Source organism: Lissotriton helveticus, chromosome 2_1 (assembly GCF_964261635.1).
Source record: "Lissotriton helveticus chromosome 2_1, aLisHel1.1, whole genome shotgun sequence".
Classification (NCBI taxonomy): domain Eukaryota; kingdom Metazoa; phylum Chordata; class Amphibia; order Caudata; family Salamandridae; genus Lissotriton; species Lissotriton helveticus.
The window spans coordinates 1186247987-1186262940 of NC_136059.1; the positions used below are offsets into that span (position 1 = coordinate 1186247987).

A 14954-nucleotide genomic window follows, 5' to 3' on the forward strand; every position below is an offset into this window, starting at 1 on the left:
TGAGGACAATGGGGGAGACCGGAGGGTAGTGAGGGCTGAGAATAGGAGGTGGGAGAGCGGGGGATGCTAAGGTAAGGGAGGAGGTATGTTCAGTATCTTTTGTTGGGAGGGAGATAGAGTTGTGAGTGGGAGTGGGGAGGGAGCAGGGAAGGGAGAGGTGTCTGCCGTGGGGGGGATGGGTGGATAAACTCCGAGTGATGGTGTGTGCAGATGTAGGCGTGTTGTGAGTGGGAGTTGTTGTGTCAGGTGTGAGAGACTCGTGGGTGGGAGTAGGGAGGGAGATGGGGAGGGAGAGGTGTCTGTCGTGGGGGGGATGGGAGGGGGGGGTGGATAAACTTTGGGCGGTGGCTTGTTCAGATGGTGGTGTGTTGTGGGCGGGGGATGTTCTGTCCGGGGGGGGGGGGATGGAGGGGGTATGGGTGGGGATAAGAAGGGTCATGTTAGAGGGGCTGCTAGTATGTGCGGTGGCGTTATTTGTGACTGTCCATGGGGAGTGGTGGGCGTTAGCAGCAGGTGGGCCATTTACTGGGGTGTTAGGGGTAGAAGTGTAGTAGGTGGTGGCTGCGACGTCAGGGGTGGAAGTGCTGGCGGAGTTCTGAGTGGGGGTCCGCAGCTTGGAGAGGTGCTCTTTGAACTTGGGGAACAGGTTGTCTAGTAGTTCCAGATTCTTGTCCGTGGATTGGATTAGGACAATCCCGGTATTGTAGATAGTAATGGTAGACCTGCCAGGGAAGAGGTGGGAAGGTGTGATGGTGAGAGTTAGGCCATGAGCTGTTTTCCTGGTGGTGGAGACTGTGAGTAGGGATAGGAAAGTTTTTCTCCATTGGGCTCTGCGTGAGGTGTGGAAGATGATGTCAGTGTTCAGGGCTCCATTGCCTGGTGAGAAGTAAGTGTCGGCAAAGGGTGTTTCAGGGTGCGCCCTCAAGAAGTTGTGTTTAAAACGTTTAGTGGCATTTTTGGAGAGAGGAGTGGAGGGGTAGTTAATTCTAAACATGTGCTTGCCGTTAAGCTCCATTTTAGAGAGGCTGTGGTGTTAGGAGTAGGAGATAGGACGATAGTACAAGCTGTCAGCCGCTAGTTACAGGGCCAAGGAAGACACTAGTGAGTGTCGCTAGTGATAGCCTATAATATAAATAATATATTGGAATAAAAATAAAATACCTATGCAGGTAGTAAAATACCTGAATCGAAAGTGACAGTAGTGAGTAGTCAAAAATATGTGAGGTACATGTGTCAGTAACAAAATACAATTGCAAACAAAAGTCAAATGCAGAAAAGGTATTCTCATTCTGTGCATTACAAATGATCAAGATAAGATAAAGCTAGGAGTGTAATACTGCAATAATAGGCAGACAATCTTTCATATATGAGGTAGCAATCTGCGCGATGCATATGATCAAAATATAGGTAGAGGTATAATATTACAATAATAGGCAGACATTCTTCCACACTAGTCTAAAGTACTAAAGTCCACTAGAGACTAGTCTAAAATGGCCGCCAGGTAGTACAGGTCGAGACAGTAGTCCTCTGTTTGTTGCAGTTGTTTCGATAGCAGGGAAGAGCAGCTTCCCTTCACAACCATGCAGGCAGGGGAGATAGAGATATTAGTCCTCTGTCTTCTGCTATTGCTTTGAGCACCGGGGATGGGGTTACACTTTCTCTTTAAGCAGGCAGAGCTCAAGTCTAGCTGGGAGGAATTCTTATCTCTGTGTGGGGGAGTTAAGCTAAGGGGCCTCGTGGACAACAGAGGTAGGTGGGGGATTTATTGCTACAGTTTTATGGCTCCAGCCATTTTGAGCCAAAGGAGTTAGTTTTTAAAAGAGAGCAGGCGGGTGGGGGAAGTAAATACCTTAGGTTTCTGTGTGCCTGTTAATTTTGCCCGTAGAGTTATAACGGAGCAATGCTTTAGCCCATGATGATGATGATCCCTTCCGCTTCGTATATGTGGTATTTCATTCACTCCTATAAACAAGTTCTTCTTTTTTGTTTGTTGAGCTGTGCTTAGCTCTCGCGGGTCCGCGGCTCGAGAGTGTGATGATGCGCCTGTTTTTGCTGGCAACCTGCGTCCCAGGCCCCTCTCAGCCCTCAAGACCGTCAGCGTTCCTCTGCTGGGTGAGGGCGGGAGGGGGGGGTTGCGTTGTCGTGTCCCGGTGCTGCTATCTGCGTCCTCTGTTGCCTTCATTATGATTTGCCATTGTGAAATGTTCTATCAAGGGTGCATTCAATGTCTTGCACCTGATCCTGCTCCGGTGCTGGCAGATCCTTGATTTTATTTTCTGTGTTGTCTGCCCGATGTACAGTCTTAAACACAGACATTGAATCAAATATACCACATTGCAGGTATTGCAGTTTGAAAAGGTGCGGCAATTTACAGTAATGTTATTGAAAGTGAAGGATCTGCCTTCCATAGTGAATTCGCACATGTTGCATCAACCGCACTTGGAATGACCAATCACAGGAGACAGTCCCCATAGGGAATCAAGTGTTGTTGAAGGACTGGGGTTGGGAAGGGCTGCCTTACTAAATGATCTTTGAGATTCCGAGTTTTACGGAAAGCGAATACTGGTCATTCGATGTTGAGGCTACCTACATTTATTATTGGCCAATGTTGGAGTATGGATTTCCGTATGTTATTAGAGATTGGTGAGAATGTATTGACACATGCATTCCGGTCTGTCTCTTTTTTGGGGTTGGGACTTAAAAGGATTTCTCGTGGGCAATACCAGGCTCTTTTGGATGCATTCCTGACTATTTTCTGAGGGTAACCCCGATCTTTTCGTTTAGTAGCAAGAATGTTTGCCTCGTCCCGCTGTATTGTTGTCGCTTCTCATTTTTGCTATTTTGATTACATTGCACATTAAAAATTCCCTGTCCGGCTGGACATCGAATGTTTATAGCACCCATCAAGGTCTATACTTTATTTTTTCCTTGTACTCTCTTTCTAAGGACCATTGTTCTATAAAATAATTGACACCCGGGGCCCTTAGTTACTCATTGGGTCCCCTTGTCTGTCTAAAATAAATATGTTTCATTATTCAAACACCAATATTTCAGACTATTTGCATGAATAAATCAGTTGCTATTCAAATGCTTGACTACTTCCATAAGTACTTCACTTTATATATAAAGAATTATCTCATCCCTCTTAAGGTATGCAAACAGGATATGTACCATAAATTCACAGTATTACGTTTAACTGACTCCCATAAGTCACTATACTTATATATTTATATATTAGCAACGTCCCCATTATTAATATACCTATATATCCGCTTTGTTGATTCTCAAATTTTAACACTCTCACTTCAAATTTCTTCTCACAGAAAATATTAAGTTCTACTCTCTGGGAGAAAGAACCAGTAATGGCAATTTTCCCTCTCTTTTTCCAGTGATACTGATGTAGCAAATCGAAACGTTCCTTTCATTTTTTCCTGTTCTAATACTACTTTTGATTGGGCAGGTTTTTTTTAGCCCTTTCACACCCTCCTGACAAAAATCCCAATGTGCCAATGCCTGTGTATGGATTTGTGACTCACCCACGACGTCCAGCACAGCCCCTGTTTAACATTGCGACAGAGTTGTGAATCCATACAGGAGTCCGTAAAAGCATTTACAATAATACTACTACCATTTTTCAGCTACATTTTACATCCCATCATAGCACTGAATTGGAAAATTTCTATTTCAGAACATAAACCATCTCTAAAGTACTCTAGTTTGTAGCTTCAAACTGCAGTGTATTTATAACCCTTCCCGCACACTGCTTCAACTCAGTTCCCAGAGCAACTTCGCTTGAAACACTCTATCGTACCAGTAAGTCAAAAGTTCACATCACTTTATAACTGCAGCACACACTGTGAGTGGGGGGGTGTGTCTGAGTGGGTCACTGAGTAGGTGTGTTTGTCTGACTAGATCTGTGAGTGGGTGCATGAGTGCTGAGAGGGTCTGTGAGTAGGAGTGTGAGTGTCTTAGTGGGTCTGTGAGCAGGTGTGTGATGCCTGAGTGGGTGCATGAATGTCTGAGTAGGTAAGTGACTGGGTGCATGTGTGTCTGACTGGGTGTCTGAGTGGGTGTGTGAGTGTCTGACTAGATCTGTGATTGGGTGTCTGAGTGGGTGCATGAGTGGCTGACTGGGTCTCTGAGTGGGGGTGCGAGTGCCTGAGTGGGTTTATGAGTGTCTGAGTGGATCTGTAAGTAAGTATGTGAGTGCCTAAGTGGGTCTGAGAGTGGGTGCATGATGTTCTGAGTGGGTGAATGACTGGGTGCAGGAGTGTCTGAATGGGTGTGTGAGTGCATGAGTCTCTGGGTAGGTCTGTGATTTGGTCCATAAGTGTCTCTGTGGGTCTGGGAGTGGATGGATTAGTCTCTGAGTGGGTCTGTTAGTGGGTGTGTGTGTCTGAACGGATCTGTGAGTGGGCACACGAGTGTCAGAGTGGGTCTGTGAGTAGGTGCGTGAGTGTCTGACTGGGTCTGTGAGTGTGTGCATGCCTAAGGGGATATGTGACTTGGTATATACGTCTCTGAGTGGGTCCTTCTCAGGGCATGCATTAGTGTGTGAGTGAGTATATAATTGTATATTTTTTCCAAACTTTTTCAGTAAGGTTCATGACTCCACCACAATGCTACACGAGGTGGACACACTGAGCATCGTGACTCCCTGCCAGTGGGGAAAAAAACAGGTTGAGGCATTTCGATACTCATAAGTGGTCCTTCAGTGACCCCCTGCAATGCTCCTATGGGGTCAGTGTACCTCTAACCTGACCCCTTCTGAAGTATTTAATTTCAAAATTCATTCCCGGGTACCGTTTCGCACATCATAAAATGGCACCTGCTGCTGCCAGTAGGTAATATTTATAAAAATAAGTAGTACATTTTTTGCGGTGTCCCTTTCCAATGTGGATAAAATGTTAGCTTATGTTCATGTTCACTAAGCAATCTTTGTGTAATAAGAATTATTTTGCTAAAATATTGGCTGGTGTTTTAGAGAGTACAGCTGTGAATTTGTAAACACTGCTTTAAGGGAGGCCCGGCAGCTAGACAGCCATTGGATCCGTGTCAGTTTGTCCTGACACCCAAATCCTTTATTTTTGGTTTAAGCATCCAGCTATCAGCTTCCTGGTTCGGCTCGCAGGTTAGGTGTGCCACCGGGGACTGAGGGGTTATCAACCACACAGCATTAACCAAAGATTGCAGCAAGGCATGGATATTGGATTCCTCTCGTAAGATAGCAAATGTCTTCATGCGATCACCCTCACACTTATTTCCAGATTGGAGATCCCAATAAGGTCCGCTGTTCTGATTCTGGTCAGCTGAGCAGTATATAGCACTCATTTCTACAGCCATAGTGGTGTTTCTAATGCCAATTTACTGTCTCACAGGACTGCCACCACTCCTTTGGTCATTGCTGAAGAGTCTTAGTGATGGGGTCTCCATAAAGGATACCCAAGAGTTTTGTATTGTCTAACTGATCTTGGTCAGTGCAGAAAGCTGTGCCTTCTCAGTCTCCAAATAGCCAATAATTTGTAACCACAAGTTAAGCGCCCAGTTACATAGATGGATATCTGCCATGGCCATCCTGCTTTTGTAACTTTGCATGTTTTTAGGGGGTTTTATCCCTAAAATAATCAAATCTGAAACCGTTACTCCCTCTCCTTCTTCTGTGAATGTTTACATTCATTGAGTAGCTTATAATGAACCATAAACTGAAAATATATAGATTGAGCAAACAAGCTGAAGTCTATGTAAACTCTTGTTTATTTAGGATCATACTATAAGCAAAACAATAGACATTATAAAAAAAGAAGTGTATAGTCATTCTGCCTCACAACTGGCTGGATTCATACTAACACTATCTGTTCCACCAATTTTATTATTATAAAGTGGACATGAACATGCCTTGGTTGTATAAAACAAGATGGTTAGTGCTTGATTTGGGGGTCTCTAGTTGGCAGAGGTAGGTACCTTTGTACAAGTAGGGACCCTTGCGTCTAGTCAGGGTAAGGAGTACACTCCTAAACTAACCCCTGCTCACCTCCTTGGTAGCTTGGCAAGACCAGACAGGCTTATCTCAGAGGCAGTGTGTAAAGCATTTGTAAACACATACAGTAACCCAGTGACAACACTACAGATGGACACCGCACAAGTTGAAGTATAAAAATAAGTATTTTTATATAGACCTAACACAAGACCACAAACGACAAAAATCCACAATACTGTACTTTAAAAATGGTAGAAATAGCTTAGTTTTCTTTAGATGTTAAATGCGACATTTTAAGTTCAATGTACCTTTGGATGCGTAACGCTATACAACGAAAGTGTTGCAGGGAAGGTGATGCGTTGGTTCCTTACACGCAAGAACGGTGATGAGACAGTTCAATACTGCTGCGTAGGGGATGTGTCGGTTCGTCTCCATGTTGGGGAGGTGATGCGTCGGTTTCTTATTGCGCTTCCGTGGCGATGCGACCAGCAGCGCCGTGATGCGATGTAGATCCGGTGCAATGAAAAAAACAATGGAATCTTCTTCTTGATGCAACACAATGCATGCATGCCCGACGGCCGTGTGGCAACTCAATGATTCTTCTGAGCCGCGATAGGCCCTGCGAACCGCTTCTCTGGTGATGCGATGGCATCTGATGCGACCGCAACACTCTTCTCCGGTGATGCGAGGTGCTTCGGTGATACGATGCGACAGCTGCTGCAGCGAGACTTGTCTTCAGTGATGCGACGACAGCGGCTGCGGCGCGACAAGCTTCTCCCATGATGCAACGGCGTCTGATGTGATGGCGACACTCTTCTCAGGTGATGCAGTGCGCTTCTGTGTTGCGAAGCGACAGTGGCAGCGGCGACACCCATCTTTAGTGATGCGGTGATAGCGGCTTCCAGCTCCTTGCGACATGCAGTCCCTCAGAAGGCCCAATACAACAGCAGGCACTTCAAAAGAACTCTTGGGGAGCTGGTTGAGGAAGTCTGTTGTCCCTGAGACTTCAGCAGGAGGCAAGCTCTATCTCAAGCCCTTGGAGGTCCTTCACAAGTTGAATGAAAGTAGCACAAAGTCCTTTCTCCTTTCTTTGGCACTCAGGAAACCACAGCAGGCCAATCCTCCAAACAGCACTCAGCTAAGGGATAGTCTCCTCCTCAGTTTCTCTGGTTCCTCTCCTCAGCAAAGGTTCTTCTTGTTTCCCATAAGTGATCTAAAGTACTGGGGTTTGGGTACCCTCTTTTATACTCATTTGCCCTTTGTTCTCTGAAGGCAGAGACGCCTTTGCCTAGTCCAAACCAGTTCTGGTCAGTCCTGGTGCACTTTGTTGACAAGACTCCTCCTTTCCTTTCACAGTGTAGGCCAAGTACATCAGACGCACCACAGGAGGTGGACCAGCATTGTGAAGGGAAGGCACAACACTATTCAGGTCCCAGGTGCATCTCCTCCCTCCCATCACGATGCAGATCTCTCTATGCAGCCCTGTGCTGACTCACCCTGTCTCCTGGAATCCCCCAGCCCCTGTCACTCAAACTCCAGACAAGGAATACACAACCTAGCAGAGGCAGACTTGGATAGTTAGGCAAGCAAATACCTACTTTCTAAAAGTGGTATTTTCAAACACAGAATGTTAAAACCAACTTCACTAAAAGATGTATTTTATCATTTTGAGTTCAGGCATACTAAACTCGAATTTCTACCTGGTTCCCTTAGTCAGTTAGGATTATAAGATGTAATAATCAAACTGCCCATTCTGGCTTATGGGGAACAGGTAGCCTCCCAATAGTGAAAAACGAAAATGGCTGTAATTCACTATTAGAACATGCCACACACATCGGGCTTGTCCTACCTTTTACCTACAATGCACCCTGCCCTTGGGCCTACCATAGGGGTGACTACCATGCAGAAAAGGGAAGGTTTCGGGACTGGCAAGTGGGTACACTTGCCCAGTCAGCATGGCAGTACCAGACTGCACACAGGCTCTGCAATTGCAGACATGAGACACACTTTTACAGGTTGCTTCTCTGGGTGGCACAACCACTGCTGCAAGACCACCAGCAGCATTTGGTTTACAAGCCCTGGGCACATTCAGTGCACTGTAATAGGGTCTGAAAAGTAAACCAAACCAGACAATCATGGAGTCACTAATCCATACATCAATTTACCATAGGGAGCACTTGCATTGTGGCACTGAATAGCAGTGGCACAGTGCCCAAAGCATCTATAACCAGCAAAAACACATGAGGCAATAGCAAAAAATGGAAGAGAGACCCACGCCAAGGTGCCGGGTCTAACAGTTAGGCTGCTTTAAAGCAGTTTATAAACTCGCAAATAAAATATACTATGTCAGGAAGAGAATTGGTTATGACTATTCAACCTCTACCTCTCCTGTAGGATGATCTGCTTATATATTCCCTTCATAGTGGGCAAAAGCAAACATTATATGCATCTCTGTTATCAGTGACAAATCAATTTGTTTTATGAGAGGCAGTGCTACCCTTTGCCTTTCGAGAGATGGGGGTCCTTACTGGGTTCACTGGCTTGATAAAGCAGTCTTGTCATCAACTCTGCAACTTCACTGTTGCCAATCGGGTTTGTGTTATGATCTTGACTGTCCTGCAAAGCAGTACCGTCTTAACACATGGGCACTCTGGGCAATTGCCCGGGGGCCCCAATGGCATAGGGACCCCATGCAGACTAGAATTTAACACTGATTTCCTGTTAAACATTTTTATTCCTGTGAGTGGTTGTGTAGACAGGGCCCAGGGCACTGCTTTGCCCAGTGGCCTATAATTCTGTTAAAACAGCCCTGCTGCCGAGCCTGTGGAGCTCAATGATACAGTGGGTTAAGTATTACAATGTTCACTGCAGGATTCCTGTATCTGGAAGTTACTGGAGGAGCCGGATATGAGCTGCCTATGCTGAAGGTGACATGCTCCTGCACCTTCCCACCTATGCTAATTTAAGTACTTCTTCCTTTTCACCATACTTCTTGGGCACTGGCAGGGGTGTAACACAGGCCCCCGCAGCTCCTGGGGGCCCCCCTCACGCAGTGGAGCCAGCAAGCATGTCTTGCCCTCTTCAAGTCTTGATGAATTTGGTGCCCAAGGCCTCCCCATAAATTAAATGGTGCAAGCACGTGGCGCCACGGCCTGGTGACGACCATGTGCATGCCCTGCTGGCCTCTTAATTAATTAAATGGTTGGGGTGCACGCTTAGTCCCGGCCTGGCCTCTGAGGCTCTTCAAAATTAAATGGTTGTCTCCGCGGCTGCACGTTCGGTCTTCAGGGTGGAGCCAGTATAGGGTGGGGCTGGTGACCAATGCCATTGTCATGCACATTGGTAGCACAAATACAAGTGCGCGTGACTGAGGCATCATTCCCAGGACCGTCACCCAGCCAGAGACTACTGAGAAGGATCGTCACCAATGCCGTGCGGCCATAATTTAATTATTACTACTAGTACTAGCCCCTGCCAGGCTAGCCTTGCCCTGTCTTCTGCTGTCCACTCACGCCTGCCTCTGAATATGCAGGCCAGCCCAGGCCTCGGGTGAATGAGTCTGTCCTAAGCAGGAGTGGTCCGAGCAAGGTCAGAGTGGAGCGTTATAAAGTTAAACTTCAAACAAACAACGGCCGTTTCATGAAGCACCACAAGTGCGGTGAGCGTGATTGGTTCTCTAGTTATGTCAGAGATAGCCTTACCCACCTTCCCCTAAATGTTCTGCACCTGTGGGCAGAGCAACATCAAGTACATTTGCATGCTGGTATTTATAGCACATAAAAATAAAAGGACTGCAGTACTAGATTGCAAAGAAAATCCTGGACTGGGCAGACTGCTCGCGAATGGATTTGGGAGACCAAGGTACTCTGTGGGATAGGCTTTGCTTGGAGATGCTGTTTTTCTACCCCTTTGTCATCCTCTGGTGTCATACTGTCAATGACTGTTGAGTTAAGGCTTCTTGCAATTCTGTTACTGGCCTTTTGTCGCTTGTGGGGTTATGTCCTGTGCAAATCCGGCCAGACCTTAAACACTGTTTATAACTGTGATATAGATGAAGCCTCAGATTGAAGTGCATTATATCAGGGTGTGATTCATGCTTATTGGATAAAAACAGGAACAAACTATTCATCAAGTGAACAATTTCTAAAATGTAATTGAAATTTACTGTGCGCTTTCATTAAGAATGACAGCATACGTCATGTTTCTGCCAGTAGCTGAGTGCTGGCTGCCTTCAAGGGAGTCCTGGAGTCTTCTCTGTTTTATGTCTCTGGCCTTTGAGGGTGACTTCTGGTAACATGCATGTTTGTGTCTGCATTGCAAATCAAAGTATTGGGCGGTATGAGCTGCTTATGCATGGAAGACTGCTGAATGAACTTCCGGGCTCATCAGAGGGAATAGATGCTTTCCATGTAGAGCTGTTTGAACAGCTTGATGAACAACTTTTGTTAACACTATACCGTCATCATGTTGGCCGATGGTCAAATCACTGTTTTTAAAAGAAAAGTAAATAACACAGCCCTGGGTCACGCTGGCCTATCGCACTTTCATAGGAAGACACAAAGATGTAGGTATGTTTAGTGCCAAACCGACTTGAAGCGGTAATTTATTATAGCAACATGGATTTCTACAGGGCACCTTTTCATATGTAAATTTCTCAGCCGCACTGATAGCCTGGGATGAGGCATCAGGGACACATTTATTAACAAGATGCTGCAGATTTTCATTATTGTCAACACATGGAAAATGTGTTTGAATAAACATTTCACCTCTGTGTTTTGAATGAGTACTAAAATATAAGTGGAGAAAACTACTATTGTTTTTTAAATGTTTTTGTTTGAATTTCTGTAATTTACCACTACTTTTTATGATTGAGTTATACACTATGAAATCCGTTAAATTAAGACAGTTTGAAGTATAAGCAATTGGGCTCCCCAGTGTTGTTTTGTGTTTTTGCGGTATCATGCACTCATAATCCAACGAATATATATGGCTGTGTTGCCTTGCCCAAAATTATGGCCGGCGTTGCATTCTGCTGCAGTTTGCTGCTGTTAGTTTTCACTTAGTTCAATGGGGTGTGCTGTGCACAGTTTGAGCAGCACTTGTGTAGCAGATGTCGCCAATCTATGAACACTTAGGGGCACGCTGGATGACAACAGGAGTTGCTGAGACAATATGTTCCTTTATAACCAGAGGCAGTAAAGCACAGGAAGTCACTTTGGGAGATTATAATAAGACTCCGCTATCCATTGAAGGACGGCATTTAATGTGGTGAGAACAGGGGGCCCCTAATGCAGACATTTAGACCAGCGAGCAATCCAGAGTAAGATGGGGTAACACAGGCAAGGTGATACCAGGATAGGCGGAGCCGAGAGAGGGAGGGAGAGAGAGGGGGGGCGAGAGGGAGAGAGAGGGGACAAGAAAGTATTAGGGGGGAGAAAGAGAGAGAGAGAGGGAGGGGGAGAGAGATAGAGAGAGAGAATAGACATGTTGATTTCTGGGACATATGTAGGGTAATGCTGTGGACGAATATGAAAGATACAGTATCTGTACAACCAGGGTAGCCCCAACGAGTGCAGTTAGGTGGGAATAGGAGAGCATAGGCAAGGCATGACTAGAGAACGCAAGCAGCACAAACAATGGGCTTGAGGCAGGATGACACCCGAAAACCTAGGCATGCTGTGACCAAAAAAAAAGAGCCCCCACTCTGCCTATTCCTTACATTTGAAATTTACATTTACTGCCGTAGTGTGAGAATGCAATTCATGAAAGGAATATAAAGTGGGATTGCGAAAAGAAAAATGGCAGCCATGTGTTGTTTAAAGACACTGAAAGACCTTGTCTTGACACTAAATAGGGTTATGAATAAAAATGTATGTTATCATTTGTAATGTGACTTTTCTGTCTTTGTTCCCTTTAATTATCAGTCATTGATCATTCAGGCAGCCCTAGAACATAATTAAAAGTGTTTTCTATTTATATTTGCTGTTCGAAGTATGCACAGATAAGTGCTGAAAATACTGTTGTAGGTGACTGCTTATTTTTGTCCAGTATGGGGAATCAAAATAATGAGCTGGCTACCCTCATCATAAGACTGAAAGTTTGTTTCAGGATCAGCAAATGATTTATTTCCACCACTCTCGATGCACTTTTCTTTTGCATTACCAACTACAGTTTGTATAGATTGTCATTAGGTACTTGCTGATATGGTTTGTTTGTTTCTACATGCAATGTTATTTATGGCATTGCTTGCACTTGTCAGTGCTTGACTTTGTGTTTATGAGGACTGGAGGGAGGACACTCACTGATACTGATTGTGTCCTTCATGTGTACTGACTAGCGCGCTCATGTAAAGCCAGCCGCGCTAATACTTTCGGGTTGCATTCCCGCTATATAAACATTAGCACTTTTTGAAGTGCAGAGTGACTACTTCTCTAGATTTTGTCTACAGAAAGTGAACAATACGTTAATCATAACATTACTTCTTGAATGCTGCAAGTTTGTGACCTGTTTAGTTGTTTGTTTAGTTGTTTGCAGTTTAAATAAAAAAATCTGTGAGGTTCTCAGCATTGTATCTTGAAGTCTGTTATGAATCTCTGTGGTTATACGGAAAGCAGCTTCCATGTTGTTGTTATATCACATCCCTTTATTAATCTAATAACTGCACTTTCACAATTGCTTTATTAACCTTCTTGCTTCTCACATTTGCTTGAAAATGCACAATTTCCCCACTATTTTATCAAAATTATCTCGGGGGGAAACCCCCCCCCCCACCGAACCCTCCTTTAATTGTTCGGGCAAGCTTGCTGTGCTCGCTCACTCGCCACGGTGCTCTCCCACAGAACGTTTACACTCCACCACTTTCAAATGTCACCAGCAACTACTGATTGTCAGGGGAGTTTCTATGGAATCGCAGGTTTGGGTTTGTCTTTCAACTTTTTATGTTATTGTCCATTAATGTCAATTCTAATACAGACCCTTCATAGTTATTCTTCAGCCATAGGCAGTTCCTGAGACAATAGGACCGCTCCATGGCATTGTTCTGATTGCTGCCTCAGTTAAATAATCTGCTTTTGACATTATTGTTACAAATGGCAAAGATTATATGTGAAGACAGTTTCCCACTTTCTCATTAGAACTTTGAGAAAGACAATATAGAGGCATTTCATTTAAATGTTTGCGATTTCAAATCAAAATATGCCAGATTTTTGGGCGGTGGGGCAAAGTGGTAGGTGGCGGGCCGGGCTGCCTGTGGGCGGGGCTCCATGTGTTTTGCAGGGAGGCCCCTTCAAGTTTCTTTACGTCACTGGACCCTGGTCCATCTGTTCCATACCACATTCACCCATAAAGGACATTCTATCCAGTAAAAAACACATTCCTTTTCTGACACGCAATAAATTACAGTACTGCTGGGGACAGCTAGGACGTCACCCAGTTGTATCCGTTGCTCCTCAGCATCCCACGTATGACAGTATGGAATGCAATAAATCCATGTGAAGACCTTCTTACTGATATCGCATCCCAAATCAATATCAACCTGATGCCTTTACCTCCAAATGTTACACCCTTCAAAGTGCGCCCGGTGAGCATCAGCATAGGATCGAAGGAGATCTGAGAACCGGTTGGCGGTACCCCAACAATCACAGTGGTTCCATATGCATAGTGTGAAGACTTCAGGGCGGTGACCTGAAGGAAAACAAAAAGGTAGACCGTCACAAGGACGAAAATACATGTACCATGCTGAAAAGGATCGGTTACTCTCAAGTCTAATTCGGCCTTTCCTGCATCAGAAATCAGTGAATCGAGGAACAGTCAGTTGGATAAGCAAGAAACAAATACTTTTTGATATAACCTATTAGCAAAATGGCAAAAGTAAAGCTTTTCAGCTACTGCAGTACGTAGTGGTAGGTTAGCATTCCCAGGCCCAAGTCTATCACACTTAGAAATCATTCTTGGTTTCCTTTAATTTTTCATCTAACAGTTTACTGTTTACGATATATATATAAATTCCAATCCTGAATCCTTTTGTATACAATCAGGTGCTGACACCGCGGGATCAATGTATCAAGGAGAGATAGTATTCCATGCAATAGACTTGACGCGTTTCGACGGCAAAACCGCCTTGTTTACAATATATATATATTACCTACTGGCGGTCGCCAGTAGGTAGTTATAGTTAGGACCTAGTTTCCATAGGAAATCTGCAACATTCTATTTGGAATAACTTTGGCTCCGGTTGACGAATCTTTGTGAAATTCTTCAAGAAGATGGCCTGCTCCGCTCCTTCCCTGAAAGTTTGGGGGTGATTCGTGAAGCGGGGGGGCGAGAAAAAAGGGGGGTCCCTAAATCGTGTTTTCCCTATGCAATTTTCCATAGGGACCGTTAGACACGGCTACAGCCCGAACTGCTGAACGGAATTATACCAAATTTGGCAAAAAGGTAGAGTTTGGTTCGTAGATTGTGCTTTTTGTTAAATGGTGTAAATCCGTTCAGTAGTTCCTGAGAAAACTATAAATATATATCCGAAGTTGTACCGTACGCGTACTGTCCGAGGCCTTTACGTATACCATTACGAGCACAAGCTGCATGCTAATTGGTTGTAAACCGTCTGTCAACACTCCAAACCAGGAAGTGTTGGCAGCCATCTTGTGCCTCGGTAGAACCGAGGCACAAGTAAGTTGAAAAACAAGTGCGCAAAAGGCGCAAAGGGGGCAGGGTAGGAACACCCTGACCCCCGAGGCCACGTCCCTTTTTACACCTGACTGCAAGGCAGCCCCCTGGCGCATACTGGAGTTTCCTGGTGGGCTAGTTGCCCCCCAGGGACCCCCAGTATTCAAGGGGATTTAGTTCCCACTCTGGAAATGTGCCAGGGGGCTGCGTTGCAGAGAGGTGTAATGAGGCCACGCCCCTTTTTACACCTCTCTGCAACGTAGCCCCCTGGTGCATACTGGAGGTTCCTGGTAGGCTAGTTGGCCCCCAG

The 14954-nt window shown here is 45.1% G+C and overlaps 1 protein-coding gene across 1 annotated transcript in view; it reads right to left on the bottom strand.

Moving 5' to 3' along the window:
* Window positions 1–14954, bottom strand: part of LOC144818538 (alcohol dehydrogenase 1-like) — a 346247-nt gene that overhangs the window by 84355 nt on the left and 246938 nt on the right. Inside the window, exon 7 of the mRNA XM_078676058.1 lies at window positions 13525–13660. Coding sequence (XP_078532184.1) covers window positions 13525–13660 — 136 coding nt within the window. The remainder of the gene's footprint in view (window positions 1–13524; window positions 13661–14954) is intronic.